The sequence below is a fragment of the Stegodyphus dumicola genome, chromosome 7 (assembly GCF_044657685.1).
Source record: "Stegodyphus dumicola isolate Sdum_Otavi_A_Nest chromosome 7, ASM4465768v1".
Taxonomy (NCBI): domain Eukaryota; kingdom Metazoa; phylum Arthropoda; class Arachnida; order Araneae; family Eresidae; genus Stegodyphus; species Stegodyphus dumicola.
The window spans coordinates 115,704,167-115,727,611 of NC_140774.1; the positions used below are offsets into that span (position 1 = coordinate 115,704,167).

General features: G+C 32.6%; 1 protein-coding gene across 1 annotated transcript in view; it reads left to right on the forward strand.

Moving 5' to 3' along the window:
- Positions 1–284: 284 nt before the first annotated feature.
- The window catches only part of LOC118181333 (uncharacterized), a 115,567-nt gene continuing 92,406 nt past the window's right edge, over positions 285–23,445 (forward strand). Inside the window, exon 1 of the mRNA XM_035350449.2 lies at positions 285–633. Coding sequence (XP_035206340.1) covers positions 433–633 — 201 coding nt within the window. The 5' untranslated portion in view covers positions 285–432. The remainder of the gene's footprint in view (positions 634–23,445) is intronic.

Below are 23,445 nucleotides of genomic sequence, written 5' to 3' on the forward strand. Positions count from 1 at the left end.
TACATAAGTAGCGAAACAGATATAAAATAAAAAAAGTGAAAAGAAAAAAAGAAAACCCTGGATATCACTTAAATTATAGCCTTCCTATATAATTATCACCTTTGAAGGAAAGCCTTTTTTCTGCTAATGACACTTTCTCGTTGTCCCACTATAATTTTGTTATTATTGGTTTTATTAGACAAATAAATTTCGCCAAGCAAGGCGATAAAATATCGAAAGTAGTAACCCTAATTTGAAGATACTTCAAAAACTTTCTTTTTTAGCTGAACCGATCTGCCAAAATGGCTTAGCGGATCTCAAAGCAGTAGCGAGCAGTTGCGAAAAGATATTTCATTCAGGAAGATCACTTTTTGATGCGGGCTCGGACTACACTGCCCGACGATCTTGTCCGGACTTTATGGCCGGAAAATCCTTCCTGATCGCTTTCGCTGTATGGAATGGTGCCGAATGTATGCTCTGAGGTTTGTATTGTGTGCAGTGCTTCTGCGACTCGGACTTACCGGCACAATGCCGGACTCCGGACTGGACAATCCGGATTCGATATCGGGAACACGGCACAAACTGCAAGAATTGCTCAAATCTTTAGAAGCCTATACGACAGAAATGCAGCCAGTTGTGTCATCAGTGAAGCAAGTTAGTTAATTTTTATTGATAGTTTTAATTGTTTTGAAATGATTAATTTATTACTTAATAATTTAATATATTCTAAATAAACTTCTATTTCAGCATAGTGAACTCTAATATCAGAAACATTCAAATTTCAGAATTCAACAGAAAACCGTCTAATTAAATATGATTAAAAATGTTTAAAATAATTAAAATGATGAAAATTAATTATAAGAACTCAAGCGGAATGTAATATAAATTATAAATATCGCTTGAAAAACTACCTGCGATGGATCATTACCATGCAAAATTTATTACTTATGTTTTTTACATTTCTCATAGCAGTTCAAATTTTAACACTTTCTCTTGCATAATCCAACAAGGTATTACATAGAAGTGTGAATGTATTGCGTTTTAAAAAACATTACAAGCACTAGCTAATTAGCGCTTAATTACTTTTTAAACAAAACACCTTATTCGTGTGAATATGTTGTAGTATAGTATAGGTCTTCATTTAGAAATCTTTGCGTAATATTTCTATCAACTATTATGCCTATATACCATTTAAACGAAAGTTACAAAAATACAGCTGTAGAATGATTTCTGTGAAATCCCAAGCGTATTTAATATTGTATATATATATTCTTCTTTTTATTAATTTCAAAACATATTTACGCAGTCCAGAAAACTTCATCTAAATCTAAATAATTATCATCTAGAATTCAATAAATATTTTACATCTAAATTAACAAATTTAATAAAGTATGTAAAAGATCAATTTAGCTTGGTAACAATTTTACGATTTTAATGTTGATTTATGATTTTTAAGTGGTGAAGCAGTGAAAAGAACTAAAACCACATTTGCACATGAGGTGTCATTTAAGAATTTTATATTAAGATTTAGCGGTTAGGATTATATTTTTAACTGTTTTTAACTTTATTTAAAATATTATTTGCCTTATTAAAGATGAACTTAGCATTATAGAAAAAACACTGAAATTAATTTTTTCAAAGTCATTCAGACACATCGAATAATCAAGTTAAAATGCAAAATTTATCTATACTTTGGCAATTAAACAGTATTTTCTGAAGTTCCATGAAATTGTATACTAGAATTTAAATGGTTGTTCTAACAGTGCAATAAGGGAATTCTTTATCCGTTTGGCAATTACTTTTATCATAGCTGACAGAGTACATTCGTGGATCCCAAAGGGAGATAGATAAGATCCTTGTCTTCGAAAAGATTTAGACTTTTCTACGCGAGGGAGAATTAAACAAGGTAAATAATTTACCTAATGCTACAATTTGCTAAACATTTGAAGACTGGATTCCGTTCGTGATGGACTTTCGAAGGGTACTGACTCATTTCCCTCCAGCATGTTGGGATCAAGTGTGCGTCACTGATTGGTGGTCAACGTAGATAATGTTATCGAATATTTGTAGTTCTTCTTTGGTTTAGTTCATGGCAGTGCAAGTGTTGTATGCATTCCGTTCTTATTTTTTGTGAATAAATTCAACACCACATGGGCTTCTTTAGGAAGTTGCTTACAAAGGCATTGCTTTTGGAGCAGATAATCTTCGAGCGTTCTTTGTGCACTTTAAGGTTATGTGCCACAAAACAGGTACTTTTTGGAACAGCTTAATAGAATTTGAGATTGTTTTAGATATAATCACTTTCATAGTGGCTGAAGGAAACTCACTACTGCGTAGATAAATTAGGTTTGTGTCCTTGGTTTAGAAGCTTCAGTTCTTGTGATCGCTTTACTTATAAAGCTATGCATAGTACATAAAATCTGCAAGATTAAAAATATCTCATGCATTGAGTTACGCGTCAGAGAAACAAATTTAACCATCAATATGCGACTCCTAGGAAATTATTACCACTCTGCTGTTACAGACGAGACCGAAAAATGCCATTGGAAAAGATACCACTGATTAGAAAAAAAAGCATCTAACACTTTAAGTTTTTGGCTTCGAGAAACCGAAAACTATCCGTTTCCTTACGATAGTCACTGTCTGTTTTTCTCAGTGAAATAAAGAAAATTATGTTTTAAACAGTAAAGATTATTCGACGATGAAAAATGATAATATTTCAATATGCACCCGTCGCTACAAAAATTTTTACCTACCCTTTATATTCGCAACTGCTAATCTAACTACCCATCCTTTATATTCTCATCTGCTAATCTAACTGCTAATCGTGTCATCACCCTTTATATTCGAAAGTGCTAATCTAAATGTATACTTCAAATTATACAAATGTTTTAAGTAAAACAAATATTCATATTTTGTCATTTTTAAGTTTAAGAACTCAATTTTGCAAAAAAATTTAACTTTTTCGCACATACTCTGGTTCGTCGCACACACGATTTCTACCGATGTATGTGATGTGTACTTTTTTCACATACTTTAGTCGCGTTATAGTTACTATTTATATTTATTCTAAGAAATAAAACATACGAGGTTTGATTTCCGTTTTACAAAAATTCAGCGAGATATTTAATTTTAAAGCTTGAAATTTTTATTGATCTTAGAGCGGCCGAAAATCAGAAATAAATTAAGTTAAAAATGAATTAGGATAAATCGAGGTTGATGTTATTTCCATTTAAGGTAATTAAGTTTTCTTTCTTTGTGATTTACTAAAGTGTTAACATTATTTAATTTATAATTTTGGCACAACGTCTATGCCAAAATGATTTTCACCCAAATAGTTTATACGATTTCAAGCGCTAAAAATGCGTTAATATTCTCATGAAATTTTTATTTTTTTATAATCATAATCTAATCAGGAGAAATTGATTAAAGTAAGAATGTTTCTAAATTTTGATTTATACAAATCATGTTAAGAGTTCGCTACGTGGCAATACTGAAACTTTACCAGCATTTTCTGGAAAACGAATTTTGTAAGATTCTGTATTTATTTTTTTTTAAGACAGTTGGTTGGTTGATGTGTTTAAGGCAAAGCCTCGAGGGCTATTTGCCTACGGCAGAGAAATGCCTTTGTGGAGGACTTTATAATTGAAATTGGCTCGTATACACTGTAATATACGAAGAAAACCGCGAAAAATTTCATGGAGCTAGCCTCTTCGCGGAATTCGAACTTCAGACCGAACTGCCAGTGTTCAGCGAATTTATCACTTGGCCGCTGACGGGCCCATTAATCTTTTTAAAACACAAATTTTATTGATCAATACTATTTACTACGGTCTGCATTGAAATACTCGGCACTAAATATATTAAGCTCAGAAATATTTTCTAAATAAAAATTTTTGTTTACAAATGTAAACATTTCGCTCGTCAACTGGCGTACTGCCTCTGAATGTACGAGTAATTTCAAATTTTATTTTAATTTGTTGTACGGTAATAACAGTTTTTGTATTTTTTTTTCAAAATGAGTATAAAATATTCCTACATATATAAACATAAGGACCGGGAGACCGCGTGAAATGCTATATTTTGTAATTTTTATTAAACTCATTTTAAAATTTACAGATGCTAAAATAAGAATCTGCATAACATAAAACATTTCTATGACTGGAAGTATATGTATACGATAATGGTAGCAAAATTATGCCAAGTATTTAATGTGTGTATTAAGATGTACAATGATATAAATAAGATTCTAGTGTAAGATATATATACGCGGTGTAAATACTGTGTAGGTTGGTCATAAAAGACTTTTGCCGGTGTAAAGCATCTGCAAAGAAGATAATTGTAAAGATCATTGACAACACAGGAGAGCAGAGGGGGGGGGAGAAACTTTTATTGGAATTACAAGTTTTCAATGTCGCCACCTAAGCAGACGGTAATGTATTGCATGCAGAAGATTGTTGACAACAATGATGAACGTATCAACAGAATGACGAATCTGTATACTTTCACGTTTTCTGACAAATCTCGTGGATTTTATGTGTGTATCTTAGATTTTAGATAATCTCAAAACCAGGAATCTATCGAAGTGAAGTCGGGGATCGCAATGGCTTCGAAACTACAAAGTTTCGGGAGATGATGCAATTTCCAAAATGCTGTTGCAGCACTTGCTGGACACATGGGTGACGTGTGGAGGAGCACCTTCTTGCATCCATGCGTTGTCATTAACGATATTTCTCTGCTGGAATTACATAATTGTGCAACATTGTTGTATACCGAGCACCTGTGATGGATTTCATGTCTGTGGAAGTGATTCTTCGAAGAAGTATGGACCGGGAACAAATTTGCTTGAGATAGTACCACACGGTCGCTTTAGCTTCGTGTAAAGGCGCTGGTGCCACATTGTGAGGATTTTCGTCAGTCCAATAAACGCAGTTCTTGGTAGTTTACGTTCTCGGGTAAGGAGAAATGCGTCTCATCCGCCCATAATATCCGCAGCGGCCCACCTGCTATATTCAACATAGAGGAAGAAGTTGGCAAATTCGACACGTTATTGCTCGTCTCTAGGTTGCAACATCTAAAGACACTGGAACCGATAAGAAAACATCCGCAGAACATATCGCAGAGCTTCATAATTGTGGTTTTCGGTACATCCAAATTGCGGGCAACACTTCTTGTTGTATGGAAAAGACTGCAGTAATTGTAATGTGCGCTTCCGCAACAACTCCAGTTGGAAGACATTGTCATCGAATCGCGGTCTATCACATGTGCATCCACTTTTCTCATTTTTTTTTTTTTTTTTTTTTTTTTTACCAAATCACGTACAGTTTTTTTGTTAGCACGTTCAAACACCTGACTGAAGAAACAATTTTCCTCTACTGCTTATCATGGATTTTTCACAAGCAGTGCTTTGCACATGATGTTCTGTGATTGGTGCTTCTATCAGATTTTCCAGAAATTGTTCAACTAAATTAGCAGGAGAAGAATTGAAAATCTCCAAAAGTATCACATGACGTCAAAGATCACGTGATTTTTGTGTGGTTTTTATACTTACATATGTTCACATGACCTCTGACGTCATCACAAATTCAGTCTCCATTATTTCTGTAAGTTAGTTATTCAAATTACGTATCTTAAGTTTAACGAAAATTTGAAAACATATTGCTAATTATCCATTGCTTAAACATTTATTTTTTTCTTTTAAATAATTTTAGTTTTTATTTTTAATTAATTTATTCATATCCTTTGTTAAGTGCTTTCTCAAGTTTGGATTCCCAGCTGTTCCAGTTGTACTAGTTTATTTGAGTTAGTAGTTCATTTTCCTTATTTTTTGCTTTATCTTAACTGTTAAAGCTTTTAAGTGAATTTTCCTTTCTGCTTTGTTGACTTATTTACCTTTATCAGATTTTGATTATAAATAAAATCCCTGTGCTTTCATTATTAAATTTCGTTGTGTTATTATGTAGAAACTCATTTTGTTTTGATTTTTAAATCGTCTCGATTGTTTAGTTATGAGCTATTAAAATCAGGAGAATGAATTTATATTCTTTCTCGGTTTGGTTTGGTTTGGTTTATTAGATTACGGCAAAGCACTCGACTTTCTCAGTTTGAGTAACCAATATATAGCACTTAGACTACAAATCGCTTCGTTATCATATTAGATTTTGGGGAAAAACTGGTTTAAAAACAATATTTGCGAAGTAATCAAATAATCAGTATTAGTGTTAAGGTGCATAACACTGTCGTAGCCGTTTCTGCAGAATTTTCCGTTTCGTTACTAAAATTGTTACCGAATTCTCCAATCTGTCGATAATACAATACACTCTTTCTTGCATAAGTTCAAAAAAAAGTTAGTTGCTTTTTGCGTAAAAGGCAAACAGCTCGAGTGCACATTAGTTTTTATATATATTATAGTATATATAATCTCCCCTTCCTAAGCAGACTTTCTTTAATGGAACAAGAGAAAAATTACTGACGTATACGCTAAATAAATAAATAAAAGTTCTCTTTTGTACTTAATATTGAATTCCTTTTTGCAGAATTTTAATAGAAAAAATCCAATGTTCCACTGACATCTTCATTCAAAATATAGAATCTGAGAGTCCCAAACGTAATCTATTTCAAAGTTTGTTTGGTCGAAATTTTGGTTGAAAAGTCCACTTTTTACAGCTGCATTTCTTACTGGCAAACTTTAGAGATTAAACAAATTAAACGAGTAAGCACGTGAAAACACTAATCACTGGCGCTGAAACCTGTTTGCGCCTGCTCTAAGGTCTTAGGATTGCCAGATTTCAACTTCTATTTAAGCCCAAATAACATGTTTTATGTATTTATTATGAAGTTACTTCATCAGATACGTTATTTGAACATACAAGCCTTTTACGGTCTTTTAAATATTTTTAAAGTCGCAAAAAAGTAGCGCAGTAGCAGAAATTTCACAAAATCTCATAGACATAAATTTTAGTGGCAAAGGTTTATCAAAAGTAGAAAATTTGCGAAAAATCACACGAAGTCGACTACCCAGTGTAATGGTTATTGATACTGATTACCTTAACCGATGGGCTCGAGTTCGAATCTCCGAGAAGGAACGGAAAATCGGCAAGTTGTACTCAAAATACAAGGCGAAACAGAAGAAAACTCACGAGACGTTGCTGATAGAGGAAGAGGGTTGCTCCCCCATTGTTGTTTTCTCCCAAAATTGCATGGAAGCTTAACAGTTAGCTAGGTTCAGCGTACCTCAATCATTTTTGGTACAACAATATAAGCATACACATATGGAGTCAGTGGATGCTTTTTGTAGTGGAGCCAACTTTTTCTGTTACAATATATAAATGTAAATGAGTATAAACGAAATAAACATGAAATAAAGGAGAAGAATAATAAGGCTTTTTTAAGTCTGTATGCCCCTCTTATTTGCAGATATTAACATCCTAAATTAAGGGCTTATTTTTTCCTAAACTTATTGTTTTTAAAGTAGGATATATTAAACTGTTAAAAAAGCTTTTTTTATTTTGAATATGTATTAAATATTTTAAATAAAGTATCTATATATGTTTGTATTATATATAAGATAAAAGGCATGTAAATTAAATTATTAACTCTAATTTTCAGTGATCTCCTAATTCTTTATTTTTATTTTAGTATTCCTCGTTCTGCCAGAAAATAGTAATCGCTTAAAAATAACCGCTCTGAATTGCGTTATTTGAAAATTAATAGCCTTCATATGACTCTTACGAAAAGCTCATGATTCAGGAAGCTTTTGTCATTAATATATTTTGAAGCTTAAATGTTATCCTACCCAGGTATAACCAAATGTAGCTGATTGCGAACCTAACTTTTTTTTTTTCTGTAAAAGCTTTTATTTCAATGCATCGCACTTTTCTCTTTGATTCTAACTAGCTGGTCTTTCGTTTAGTGGCTCTCTTCTTCCCACAACATCTAAAAAAATGTAGACGTTTTAGAACAAGCATGCTTACTGCGCCAATTTATTTGTATTGACTTAATTTTTTTGTCAACCACAATAATAAGCCATATTTAATTCGGTCGTGACTGCGACTTTTTTTACACACCTACTACGCCAGGAAATTTCTCAAGAAGAACGAAACAAAAAATTATGTATTCAAAACATATTAATGAACTTTTATGAAACTTCATTTTCCCCTGATGATTTCTGAATTAGGGTTTCAGAAAAAGGAGATTAATTTTGATATTTTTATATTTTTCCCCTTTTCGCGTGTTTATTTTTCCGGTTTATTCTACTGATGAATTCTTATTTTACTTTTGGTTCGCTTAGATACATTGTAAAACCTGTTATCTACGGTTGCAGTTATTAATATTGTTGGGGAATTGCCTTTTTTTGATTCGAATTTAAATTTAACCTTAGATGCTTTAAGTTCAATTTACTTCAATCCTGCAGCTATAGCGCAGGATTGGTTAAAATGTTTTGTTTTTAATTTTTGGCTTATTACTATGGTTCTTTTTGTATATGTATAAGATATAACAAAATACAAAGGCCTTTTTAAAAATGATTGGCGACCTCAAAATTAACTATTCTCGATTTGGTGTTCCTCCCCCCACTAAATTCATCTGTTCTCCCAAATACTTTCCATGTTACATAACAGCCAAAAATTAACCAATCATAGCTCAGAGTACTTTCTGCATATACTCGGTATAAATACTGCTGCCAAGTAACTACGTCATCTTCCGTTCCGTAAATTCTGCTCTGCCAGCCTTGCTAAAATGTCTACGCCATACCTTTAACAAACCAATGTACATAAAAATTATCGTATTTCATTATTGATTAGATAAATGTTTACTAAGGTGGTTTTTAAATGCGTAAAAGTAAAGATTGGGAAATCTTCAAATTCATTTGTATCAGCGTCATCTTCCCGTCTTTCCACTCGACTATCGAAAGCTGTTAAAGTATCGGATTTCTCCTACGCACCTAAATACACAAACACGCATGTATGTGCGTTTGTGTATCATTTATTTAATAATTTTTAAGAGGAATTGAGGATAATGTTAAACCGAATAAGAGTGCTTTTTAAAAGAAATCAAAGAAATCATCAAAATTGTATTTATGAAAGAATCAGTTTCAACACATCTGCATGTAACTATTTTAAGATAGTCACTCACTGCCCTGTGAATAATAGTGGACGCTCGCCTGATGGAAATTCACAGAGATGCAATTATAAGAATACTCAAATCTTAAAAACTATAAAGGTTAAAAAAAAAGTAGTTTTCCCTGAATTGCGTAAATTTTCACTATGAATTATCTTAGAAAATTTCAGAAGTTTTGGTTGGCACTGATAAAATTCTTTACAGAATTGAATGAAGAAGATAGGATAAAATAGGAATTTGACTAATTTAATATTATAATTTAACTAGAAACATATAAATAGATATGTGGGGATATACGGGGAAAAAGAAAAAAAAGAAATTTTATCTCCGCGCGAGACTGTCTATTGGAAATTCTAAAGACTGTTTTTAGATATTTGTTTTTAAATATTTTTAGCCCAAAGGCTCTCGAAACGTGTTTGTGTGTGTAAATGAAAAAACGCCCATTTCGTCGTAGTATGAAATCTGAAAGCTTTCAAACTTCTTTTTCGTATTGCTTTAGAAGAATAAAAGTTACTTAATTTTTTATCTTCACATGTTTGAGTGAGATTTATGCTACACTGTAAATTAATTGGCTCCATTTATAGATTTTCTGGTGACCTTTTCATTTTTGTTTCAATAAAAATAATGTAAACTCAAACTTCAAATAACTTAAATCTTGAATTCTTTGTAACACCGCATTTGCAAATAATGCATAGTTTAAATGTCTTCGCGGATCGCATAAGATTACTTCGGGCGCTGCATGAGAACAAATGGAGACTACTGTCGTAAGGTACAAGATAGATTGAATGGATAAATACCGAAGAATTTCCGTGCAAACTTTTAAGACGGGCTCAGTTAGTTTAAAGTAAATAATTATTTACTAATTCAGATTTGAATGGACTACATTAATCTCTCTGTGCAACCGCAGATATACATTATTCAGCAGCACACACAGTAATATGTCACTGTCATCAAAAATAACATAATTACTCTTCTCAATGATCCGCTGTTTCATAATATCTTGAAAGTACTGTTGTCCATTTCACTGACAACAGAAATTAAATACTTTCCCCGTGATTGTACGCAGCAATGTAATGACAGCAACAATCAACCTTTTGCCCACGGCCTGCTTGTCAAATGGGTTTCTTTGAAAAGTGGCACACTTTTTTAAGATCTCGACTTTAGTTATGATGTGGGAAGTGATTCCTTTCAGTTTTAAAGCTTCTGTCAGTCATATTAGTTACCATTATGTCATTTATTTAATTGCATTCGCCTGTACTCGGCTATATAATTATAAACAAATTATTAGTTTTAGGCATTCATTATGTTTCTTATTAAACGTGCTGACGATTTCTGTAGATGTATTGGTTAGTTGTAGTACCCATGGAAATTTAACGGTTCGAAGGGCAAGGTATTTTAGTTGATTTTCTATCAGAAAACAGGTTTCAATATTTACATATTTTACATACCTCCATTAATAGTTACAGCCGTAAGCTGCATATATATCAGCTAACAATTTAAAGATTATTGCACAAGACTTTAATTTAAAATTTTAGACAGAAAACATTAATTTCTTTTGTATACCATCTATTTTAAGGTTATTTTAATTTTTCGGTGGTTCACTAAGATCACACTTTAAAAAACCTTTTATTTCGGTTTACAAATGCATGTTATTGTTTAAAATAATAATTTTTAGAAATTTATTTATTTGCAGTACCATGCCATTTACAGATTTTCGATCCAAATTCATAAATTCTTCAAATGTGCATAATTTACTCTCTAAAACTCTCAGGAGACTATTGACGAAAGAAGTGGATGGTTTAACATAAATCAAGATATATATGAAATATAATGTCATACATGCATATAAATATATAGATATTCATATAGATATATCGATATATAATTTCAAGAATAATAAACTTTAAACACACTGGAAATACCGACAATTTTCTCGAGATATCAGAGAATATATTTCACTACTGGACTATGAAGAAGACGGCTAAAATGTTTAAAAACTATGAAGTTATTAAATTCTAATTTTTCGCAGACGAAATCCTCTGTTTTCCTAATGTGATATACATGGGTAAGACAATTTACATGGGTAAGGGTTAAAATGTAGTTTAAATAAATAGAAGCTAAGTAAAAATTTCACTTAACGTTTTGATTTGTTTGAAAGTAACTTATATGTACTCTGCTTTTACATTTAAATTTAGCTACCTTTTTTTATGCAACATTATTTATGTTACGCTTCTTTCTCAAGAAGGTTAAAAATAACCATCTTGCAAACTCATAATCAGGCGTATATATGTCTTACAAAATCAGATGTATATGTCTTAAAAATAAATCGGTGAACATGTGTTAGAAACTGTCGGGTGTATTTGTCTTAAAAACAGTTTTTTTTTTAAGTATTCTTGTTTTATTTGGATCATACATTGTACACACTTATAAGAATTGTTTGATTCAGGGTACCGAAATGCAGTGTACATTAACAGCATTCTGCAACAAGGGGCCTTTCATCGCGTCATTTCAAAGAAACGCATTACGTATTTTTATTCATTCAAATTGTTTTTTTTTTTTTATTCTTGTATAAATTGTTTTTTGTGGTGTATTTTTTCTGGCATTTGGGTGGGGCATTTTCACGCCTTAGTTAATGAAATGTTCACATTGATCTACGCTTATCTTTCTGTTGATCTTGCAATACCGTATTTATTGGCATATCCGCCACCAGCACAATGTTCTGAAATTTTTATATGTAATTTTGTTCTTCCTCAAGGCATTCAGAAAGCGAGCTCCCCTAAATTTTAAAATACATTCATCCCTGTAAGTGATTATTTTCGTCTTGCTAATTGATTCATTTGTGGATTTTGGATACATGGTCTCTGATTGGTGGAGCAATAATAGAGAAAACATCAGGAAAATAAGGATATCGAGTGCTGCTGATATTTCTGAAGATCACTGCATGGTGACGGAGACATTGACAACGGTAACGATGCGGCCCAATTGGTACAGCAGTTAGCGTTGCTGACTGCCGTGCCGAAGAGCCCGGGTTCGAATCCCGGAGAAGGCATGGATGTTTGTAAAAGTATAGTGTCCGTGCGGCATGGGGGCATTTTAAATATGCAGTGAGCTGAAAGTCCTCTCGAGAGGTTAGTTGTAAGGGGAAAGGAGAGTGAGAGACCATCGGACCCATCCCCCTGGGTGCTCTCCATCAAAATTGGGGGCAGAACTGAGCTAAATCGCCGTCAGCTGTAAGGTGCTTAAGGCTGTTGCCAATGACAGGCATAAATTTGCGCTCCTTGCCATGAGAAACTTCGTAGTTGTGGGCTGACCATAGGTCAGACAAGTGAGCATTAGCAACAACAAGAAGAATGGTAACGACGCCGACGGACTTCCAAGCCGTATCAAACGGTTCTAAAGCAGCACTAAATGATTTGACGCGTAGGGAGTAGCGGTTGGCAACAAAAAGAGCGTAGCGAGATTCATATTGCAGGGAACTATAAATGAAGATATCTCATTACATAATAAAATGTTAATATTACTGTGTATTCTTATTAAAATATAGGTTTCATTTAAAGAAACAGTATTGGGATGGTTGCCGTTAGTTTACCCAAGAGTACTTTTCATTTGCTTTGCTTTTACTGGAACCGCGTTCTCTGGAAATTAAATTATTCGCATGATTTTCTCCTTTTGATTTTTGGACGATTAAGTTTGGAAAAAAAATGTCAAAATACGCGAGTAAATAAGGTATAATATTTTCAACTACGATTAAGAAATATCAATACTATTTTAAGTAACTTCCCATATAAAACTCTTTTTGTTATAGCATTGGCATTTCTAAATATTTAGCAACATTTGTGAAGTCATATTCGAAAACCAAGTGTTCCTTCTAATAAGGGAGCCATTCAGTAGTTCAAAATCCACTTTAAACCAGTGCCTTGTCGTTTAAATATGCCTTAGGTCTTACAGACCGACCATGAACTCTTGAATCAAATTTAATAACTAAAGCTCATCGAATACGTTTAATATTTTGTCTAATCGAATAGGACGGCGACTTCTCAAGGCGAAACGCATAAATGCATATTAATAAATCGGTTTAGCTGTGTGAAAACTCTTTAACGTCATTTCCTACGGCATAAAGTTGATGAAAGTTTGAAGCTTAGGATTTGAAAAGTATTTGCTTATCTTTCAAAACTTAAAACTTCAGCGGCTTATTATGGAAGTTTCTCTTACGAACCTTTCTACGCTTCATCAGTTACGGAAAGGGTAGAATATTATGCCTAAGGTTAAGCTGCAATGATTTTTCTACACTAATTTTAGGATTTTAATTATTATTCTGTATAAATTTATGCGAAGAATTTCGGACATCACTTATATTTTCGTTGAAGTTATTTTTGCATCTGTTTCGAAATTAAGTTATTTTTGACAATAAATTCCAAATTTTTAATCGTATTCGATTTGGGGTAGGTAGGACAATATGCCCAAGCACCCAGGTAGTTAACGCCAGGTGTTTAACGTACTTCAAGATATTAAATTAATCATCGGTTTACTCAAATCACAATTCCATAAGTACCGTCTTCTATAATGTTGGGTCTGGATTCCAATCTAAATTTGTTGTCTATATGTAGAACATTTGTATATTTGTAATGTCTCTGTGGCATTTATAATATTGTGAAGCCGAAAAAAGCCTTTCGAGATATTGTTGAGAAAAAATTCGTATGAAATTTTATTTTAGAATTCTTAAAAAAATTCCGTTGCTAATATTCCTTTGAATTGTTTAAAATTGTGGCCCAGTTTTCTAAAAGCTAGGCCAGAAATGTTCGATAGATTTAGATGTAGCTTCTGTAAGTGTTTATCTATAGAGAAATTTTCTACATCCTGTAGAGGTTTTAGCAGAAAATCTATAAAAATGTCTTCATTTTCCAAGTGTCCCAAGTATAGAATCTTAATTTATGCAGAATCAGTTATAGAATTCTACTGAAAATATCAGATCTAAATTATAGGAAACTGGGTCATAATTCTAAACAAGTTTCCTTTTTTTTATATTTTTTAAAAAGCTCCTTTAGAACCTTTTGAGTATTTAAAAGCATTATAATATCAACAAAATTGTCTTTTGAGATTAAAATAATGAATTAAATTTTTATTTTTGAACGTAAATTTTCAGCCTTAATTTTGAAATTGTTTATGGCATGGAGGGAGGGGACAAAAACTTTCGAAATATATATATTCCCTCTCTGATAAAAGCTTCAATATTTTTTTAATTTCTAAAATATTAAAATAAAAATAGATACATACTAAATGATATGAGATTTAATTAAAATTAAAAAACCCATTTCTTTGACTTTAGTTTCCGAAATTTTACAGTAAATTAAAAGCGTCTATTTTTAGAATTAAAATTTTATAATTAACACCACAAATTTATTCTTTTAACGTATTTTATGATTTATACGTGTTGTATAGGTTTTATTCTTTTAGCAGATTTAATTTTTGCATTATAATAAGCACTATTGTACCAAACGTTGCTAACAGGCTAAAAAGCTTTATTCTAGAAAGAAAAAGCAGAATTTTCAATTTAAAAATAATTCAACAATTATGAATAAAAAGTGTTCATTTTTTTCTCTATCCCATAAAGTACATCACAAATCCAAAATATAATTTGATTAAAGTTTGAAATCTTTGCAGATTTCTATAGAATACGATTCGTTGAAATTTTTGTATGATTTTGTTAAGCAGGTGTAAATGGGTGTCATACCAGAATTTCACCATGGGTTATAAAGATGCAGCCCCACGGACTAATTACGCCCCAGTTTTGAGGAAGGACGCGACGGGAGATGTTCCAAGGGTCTCCCACCCCATCTGCTCGACCACAAAGCACTCGACTGGACTTTCGGCTTGCTTTGTATTTTGAATGCCACCGTCAGTCATGAGATGTCTAATTTAAATCTTGAGATGGCTAATCAGAAATCATTTAATGAGATAAGATCTCATTAAAATCATTATGAACGTTTTCCTTTTTTACGATAACTCTTTAAGGCCGCTGGCCATTCGAGCGGCTAGTTTTCAAAGAAATCATAAGGTATTTCTCCCGCCTTCTTCGCCTGCCTTCGTAGTGTGGTGGTCTGCACGCTGGACGCGAATTCCAGAGGTCCGCGGTTCGATTCCCGGCGAAGGCGTTTTCTCATTTTTCGTCTTTCCTGCTCCAAAAAAATCCTAATGTCTCTACAAAATAAGGTAGGGAATATAAAAAAATGTATGGCGAACCCTAACACTCTATCGAGAATTCTAAAGATGTGCTGTTTTAAATATTTCGTGATTCCGCTCTAGAAATATATCTGCATTCGGCAGATATATTTCTAGAGAGTGAAAAACGCGATGAGAAATAATAAAGCTAAAAACACAAAAGAATTGTGTTAGTGAGTCGAAGAGTAGACTATTAACTTACTATGACCATGCTCAGCAAGAGGGTGGGAAAAAAAAAACTTTAATAAACCAGCTAGTGCGATGTTAATATCTGAATCTTTCAGATTTTCTTTCTCTTTATTTTTCTGTTAACGTATAGTTTGACAGATATATAGCACATTTTTTAAAAAATTTAGTTAAAAATTTTTAATTTATTGAAAGAAAAATTAGTTTTATTTATTTTCATTCCGGTCTGTCAACTACTTTCATCTCGTGCAATTTGAGTTTAAGAATATGATGTAATTGACACAAATGTTTTATTGAAATTTTTAGACACATAGAACTTGTGGCGCCCGTTTATGACTGTAGTTTGTCACTTTTGGTTACGCACTTCAAGGTCATCCAAGGCAATTCTGCCCGGCTTGGCTTGCTCGTAACCATGGCATCAACAATTGCGGAAGACGTTTAAGTTTCCTAATTGTGTTTCCAGTTTCCATTTCGCTTCGCAAAGCGCACAAATGAAGTGTACTTCTCAGATGAGGTTAAAGAAAATAAGCTATTGTACGGTGAATGATGCCACGTGTTCCGATTGCAAATGGGGAAGATTTGGAATGCCTTGAAGTTGCAAGTTTAGAAAGAGGCAAGATTTAAGTTGGTTATTTCTTCTCATTTCTGGTCACCAAAAGCTACCAATAATCTGCTTAACAATAACTTTAACTTTTACTTAGCAATAACTTTTACCTACCTCATTTCGTGATCTTCTATTTAATTTAAAGTCACAAATACTCACCAGTCTCGGAGAGGATCAAGATGCGAAATTTGGTTCCGGGCAAACGAATAATATTCTTACATGGGTGTTCGTAGTAGTTTTAACATGTATCATAATATAAGCTAGTTATTTATCTGAGAAATATTTTCAGTTTTTCACATTTTCAGGTCGATATTCTTACTATGCTTTCGTTTCATAAAATAATCTAAACTAAATAAAATCACACATCTTCTTATGAGCATTCGAAATCGTATGATATTCTTTAAATTTTAACTTCAAATCATCATTAAAATATATGTGTTATAATTAACAGAACTCAGTTATGCTGTTTTTAAAAATTATACAGAGTGCTGGGCATAGGTAGTTATGCATTTTATACCTTTAAACACTAACTTTAAAATACATTTTCAGTCACGATTTTTTTTCAAAATAATATAGGACATTTTATTTCCAGCATTGTTTCGTAAGTATAAAATGTAAATATTCATATTACCCACAATTAGCAAAAAATTTCAATTAAACAGATTCATACGAGTTCTACGCGTAAACTTCTTATAGTGGTATATGAATATCACACTACCGAACTTTTGGCTTCACGTCAATCGTATAAAAGAAAAAAGAAGCTGTTTTGTATTTATAGAACTCTTTCATCTGAAGATTGAAACCCCCTTCATAAAATTCTCTACATTGTTTCGAGAAATTTTATGACCGGAAATGCATGTCTGGATTCAACATTTAAAGAAATAAAGCCTGTAGTCGCTCTTCCCCGAATTCCGTGATACTCTAAAGCGAAAACTCTTTGGATAAAACTTTAAGATGAATAATATTTCATTCTCTTCTTTCGCTTTTGTTTTAGTTTTCTCCTGATATTTTCTTCCGTTAATAATGTGTTTTGGGAGAACCAAATTTGTTTATAAGATCAAAATATTATTATTGTTTTCATAATATCGAAACTAATGTGATGGAGAATAACCACTCTAAAATGAAAAACACTTTTGCCGCTGAAGAAAAGGGGCCTAGGTCAGAGCGCCCTCGAAATCGATAGAATTTTATTCAAAACTTAAGCCAAAACGAGACTGATTTTTTTAAGCTCAAAACAGTGTCGAAATTGGATTTTGCTTTGGTTTACTATATAATAGGTGTACCAGTTTCCAATATGTTCCCACCAAATATTATCGCTCTGTATTACTTCTAAAGTAATTAAATAATGAATAATCTGCATTCATGCATGTAAATGCATGTTTCTCGTACTGTCAATAAACAATGGTACCTAAAGCAATAAAATTTCGAATAACCTACTCCTCCACCAGAACATGTGAACCTGGAAGTTCGAATTTTTTTATAATGTTTTATTTTATATTTTGTAAAATTGTAATGAATTTTTGATGAACAATATCAACGATCTGAAAGCATCAAACCTGATATCTATTTCCAACGATCTGATAACATCGTTGGAAATAGAACATTTTTATCTCAAGCGCGCGAGACTGTTGTCATTCGGATAAAGGTAAAACGTTTATCTTTCAGTTTCAATTAACAAGCTTGGATTTATGAAAGCAATGTGTTACCGCGGCCGGAAATGAAATACTTTTATCTTCCACGCGTTAGCGTTTTGTCATTCGATAAAGCATAAAACACTTTTAAATTTAATTAAATTTAATCAGATAGAAGTTTCGTTTAGTACATTTGACGTCTAATATATCTATCTGTACGTATAGTTTTGTCAAAAATCTGCATTTTTATATATAATAAGGTATGTGTGAAGTACATTTTTCAATTTCAAAGTCGGTACTTGTTGAACAGTTAACAGCGGTAATTTGATAGTTAAAGATCTTACAGAATGTCTATTGGCAACACTTTGAGAACCAATATTTAGAAACCGCGAGAAAGATAACTTAAAATATTTTATGTCGTGTTGTCACAGCGTCCTGTTAAGGAGATGGATGATAATTATTTAGCATTGATGATATGGTTTGATGTAAATTGATGTGGTTTAACATAAATATGGCCAAAAAACTCCCAAAAATTATAAACGTGTGATGTATTTTATTCCACTTTACCGCGCGCCTTCGAGGTGTAATTGGAAGCTTGTCCAGGCTGGCAATCTGGAAGTCCAGAGTTCAAATTCCTGTGAGGGCAGTGCACACTTTCAGTGTTCCTGCTTCAAAATAAAATGCCTAATGATCTCTCCAGTGGCGCCCGAACTAAAAGGTGGTGAAGCATAATTATTTACCATCTGCATTTGAGAAGTGAGTCACCTCCTCCCCAGCCAGCCATTAATAGGGAGAGAATGCCCCCTTCTTACCGCGTGCTTTCGTGGTGTAACTGGAAGCACGTCCTTCCAACAATCGAGAGATCCGGAGCTCGAACCCTGGGGAGGGTATTGCATATTTTCATGCTTCCTACTTCAAAATAAAATGCCTAATGATCTCTACAAACGCTTTTAACGATAAAAAAATGATATACATTTACCGTTAACGTTATGGATACATTTTCCATTAAACAATGAATTTTGTTTTAAATTTTGGAGGGGTTCAAAATTACACAATTTTCATTTTGTATAATTATGGATTTCAGATTTCGTTATACTCACTCTAAATTCCATATTTTTTTAGGATCAACTGTACATTTACAAACGGCATGTTGAGAGAGAGATTCGTTATCGGAAGCTTTGTAAAGCTTCAACAGCTAGTAAATTTCACATATTATCAGATTATATATTTCGTATATATTTTATGTTATGTATTTGGTATATATTTATTTAGTACATATTTCATGTCAAATTATACATTTGGTATATATAATATCAATTTATATAACACATACAGCCTGCAAGATTAAAAGGTTAGCGTTTGTTTTTTTAGTAATATCTGGAACAGGTCTAGATTATTAAATAAAATGGCAGATAAAATATTTTACGTAATAATAAAAGTAATAAATAAAACTTGAAATTGGTTTAGACAGAATTATTTGAATTATAGTAAAACACGCGAGGGCGATTTGCCGAGGGGAAAGAAATAAAAAAATAAAAACAGATTTTATCACTATTATCTAAATGGTTTTACTACTGAGATTTTTTTTTTTTTTATAAGACATGCGGAACGTGCGAAGTTACGAACACGTAAAAAGCTTTGATGCATGGGTGAAAAAAGGGCTTATCCCATCTTGGGCAAATGGAATTTCCAAGAACAGCAAGCGTAATCCAGTAAGGCAATTATATTCTTCCGACTATTTTCTGAAAATGCGAACAGCCTGAAGATTGAAAAGCGGGGGGTGGCTAAGGAGAAAGGAGGAATAAACTATCTTGGGGAAAGCAGTTGCCTATGTCTCACTCGGAAGCTGATAACATGAGGAAAAACCGGTTCAGTAAGCAAACATAACGTCGACATGTGAAGAACTTTATATCCAGCTCTTTCTTAACATTATCATCACGTCTGTTTGTAAAATCGCTTAATAGATTTTATTTCATAATTTTTCTTTTTGATTATCGTTAAAATTCTTTTCGTGATTTTCAACGGCTTCAGTAAAACATAATTTTTTCTTTGTGCACGCTTTTTCGCTCGTCCTATTTCTGTCAACTCTCGAAAAAGAAATAAATAAATAGATATGCCATATAGATATGGATCTCATCTTTCACAAACGAAAATCGAAATCCCGAGCACGTAGGGTGAGAAATTCTGTTACATTGCAGTTAAAATTTAATTTATTTTGGCATTATCTCGCATCTTGGTTAAGTCTCTTGAGTTCTGCAGTTTTGATATCAACTTCCTGTCATGTTTCGTTAGTATTTTAATGCTTAATAACTGACAGCGGTTTCACTTAAAGCTCTAATTAATACTTAGTAAAGTCTATGAGGCGTATCTAAATATGTACATTTAATTTAATATATTTACATGAAATATTTATTTAACTTGTTGGATTATTTCTTAATGCAACTAATGTATGAAATGTGTATATTATCTTAACGGTTTCCTTTAATTCTGAAAGACATTTAACTTCTGCCTGAATCAGTTTCTAGCAGCTGTAATTTAAATACAGTGATTTTGCTGAAGATATCTCCGAGAGTGCATAAATGAACGCAGAAATTAAGGACATCAAGATGCCATCAATGACGGAGAAGTTGAGGCCCTTGAAAGCCGGTGCTACGAAATACAATGGTAATACTTGATTATACGTTATTAATCCTTTCCATATCATTCGATGTGTACTAAACAGGACGTGCACCAAACTAACTTTTATAATAAGAAATAAAAGTAAAATAATTCACCCTTTCTTACAAAAATTTCTATTGCTATTAGTATTATAAAACTGTTTAATACTAAAATACAAATGAATGGGTACAATATATAATTTAATAAACGTTTTTCTGTTATCTAGATCAAGAACAGCTATTAACATGCTCTAACGTCTTTGAACTTTGTCTGGTAATCGATTTCACTTCCCTTCGCAATGTTGCCTGATTTAATAGCGTCTTTGTTTTTCACAATTGTAGACACCATCGTACTTGGCATGCGGTATGCAATAGTCCCATATCTGAGTCCCAGATCTAAGTCCCAGATCTGCATACCAAATTTATACTTTTCACCCCTCTCTTATTTTGCCTGCATGATCCAGTTTTCTTTGTTGCTTGATTCTTCTCATTAATTTTCCTAAAATCCATTATCAATGAATTTATAAAAAAATTAATGCGAAAAAACATCAAATGACTTGAAAATTCAGAGTTATGTGCGGATTGTTTACTGAATATTAACAACAGGCATACTGGCATTCATGGGCATCGTCTTTTAACTTTTGTAGACAGCACACAGTTCTAGTTGCATAAAGTGGTGTCATCTCTATGCAAGTCTGCCGTTGGTTTCCATGGAAGAAACCTTCGTAAAGGTACATGGGCATAAAAAGTGCCTGCACATTTATGAGGATAGATGTTGAACTTTTAGAATGCAATCTCCTTAAGCATGCTGGCACTTTTATTCCAGTTCACCGTTATTCAAGTAAGTTTTCTTGCCTTATCAATTAGGAAAGAAAAAAAAACTGACATACGTTAATTCTACCTCCGACGTAACAGTGGTCGTACACTTATGAAATGCAAAACTGATTTTCATAGAAGTACGACCACGTATATGCTGGGACACCTTTGTGAAAATATGTGTCTTAACCAGCAGCAGCCGTCTGCATAAAGGTGCTAACACCTGTATGGCAGGGGCATCGCTATGAAACTGTGCCGCATGGTGGATACTTTTGTAATTTTTTTCTTCTTGCATGTTGTGAATACGAACCAATTTACCTAAGAAATTCTTCCACGATGAATCCTCCGCTTGTTCAGATTTGTCTTTCATACTTTGCTGCATTCAGTGAAACAAGGGTTGGTCATATTTATTTAGAGGGAATTTTTAGGGTAGGTAACGTATTGAAAATCAGAAGTACATACGCAAGACAGATTATAATTCTCATTGTATTTACGAATAAAAATTTTAATTTTATACTTTCATAATACTTTTTTATTTTCGAAAATGTGCTGTATTTTCATTGTGCTTCAAGAGAACAGTTTTAACAATTTCTAGGCCAGAAATTTCCCTATTAATACGCAGCATGTTATGAAATTTATCCTGATTATTTGTTATATAAATTTATGCAAAATATTGCTTTTTGTTTTTTAAATTCAATGAAATTATACATTTAGTAAGACGTAACTTTTAAACATATCTACATTATAAGCAGATGATAAGAAGTTCTGCCTTCTCTTAATGTTTATTGCATTCTTATCAGTTATATTTCTGCGTTCAAAAACTATTTGTCTCAAAAAGAATAAATCTCGTTTTCTATAACAACCACCAGATACTTTGTAATTTGATTGATCTAAAAGTATGGCTGTTTTAAATAGTGAGTTAATTTCTTATCCAAATATCAAGTAATGCAAACTATGTGATCTGATCAGCATTTTACATATGTTATAACATGATACTAACTGAGCATTTGTAAAGAATTGTTAAGGAGGTTAGGTTGCGTTATTTGAATGTGACAGAACACACAAGGGCTATATATATATATATATATATATATATAAGGGAAGGGATGCCTTCGTGTTAAGGAAACCTGATGGTATTCACGTAACGCGTGGGGAAAATGAATGAAACCAACCATACTTAAGCCAATATGTTTGCTTAAGTTCGAGTCCGGGTCGAACTAGTAGTCTTCGTCTGTTAATAACGCTATTGATAGGACTAACTGTTAAGAAACTTGTAATAAATTCTAGTTATACAGTATCAAATACTGATATTAATTATAAAAGAAAATGTAATTATAATATGAACTCGTAAAAACGGTTATATCATTAACTGGCACAATTTTTTTTTTAAAATTGGGAGCCAGATAAAAACCAACATGTGGCGAAGAAAAGAACACATCAGGTTACTGTGAAGGAAAGAGAAGCGACAGTCGTTTACTTCGTAAAATATAGGTTCTTTAGAGAACATTTCAGTGCCTTTGAAGTAGCCCTAACATTATACCAACGTATTTAAATTATTAATACCGTATTTCCTTGCGTATTTCCCCCTAGCTTTTTAACACTAGACTCTGTAACTTTTACAAATTATTTGCATAATTTTCCCCTTTCTCGATTGTCGATAGTTTTTCCTTCAGGGATTAGTTTACTTGTATTTGTATTCCCTTGATTATTTTAAATTTTATTCATTGCGTTCAATTTACTTCTGCATTTTGTATTGGCATTTCATTCATTTTATTTTCCCTTGCATTTATTATTTCAAACGTATTTTGTGAAGATTCTTTGTTAAGCTACCCGAAAGTGGCAGGTGTTCCCACATAAGAAATTTTCCAATCATATGTTTTCGCTTTACTTCTGTTATTTACGTTCCAAGTAATTGTTCCGGGTATTACGCGTGTGTTCGAGCTTCCCAAATCCAGATCATTTGTTCTCCCATTTTCTGCTTTGCTCCTCCGATGTTTCTCTTAGTAATTGCGTCCAAGATTCATTAATGTGAGGTGCCTACAAGTTAATTCATCCGGACTCATTGCGCCAGCTCAGTTTCAGATATCCGTCAGATACTTGCTCAAAACTTGTCATATATTGTAATGTTCATATTACTATGTTTTCTTATTACGATGTTGATTGCAACTGAGAAATTCATGAAAGAAATGCAGCAAAATAAAAGGAATTTTGCAAGAGGACTTAGACTACATTGCAG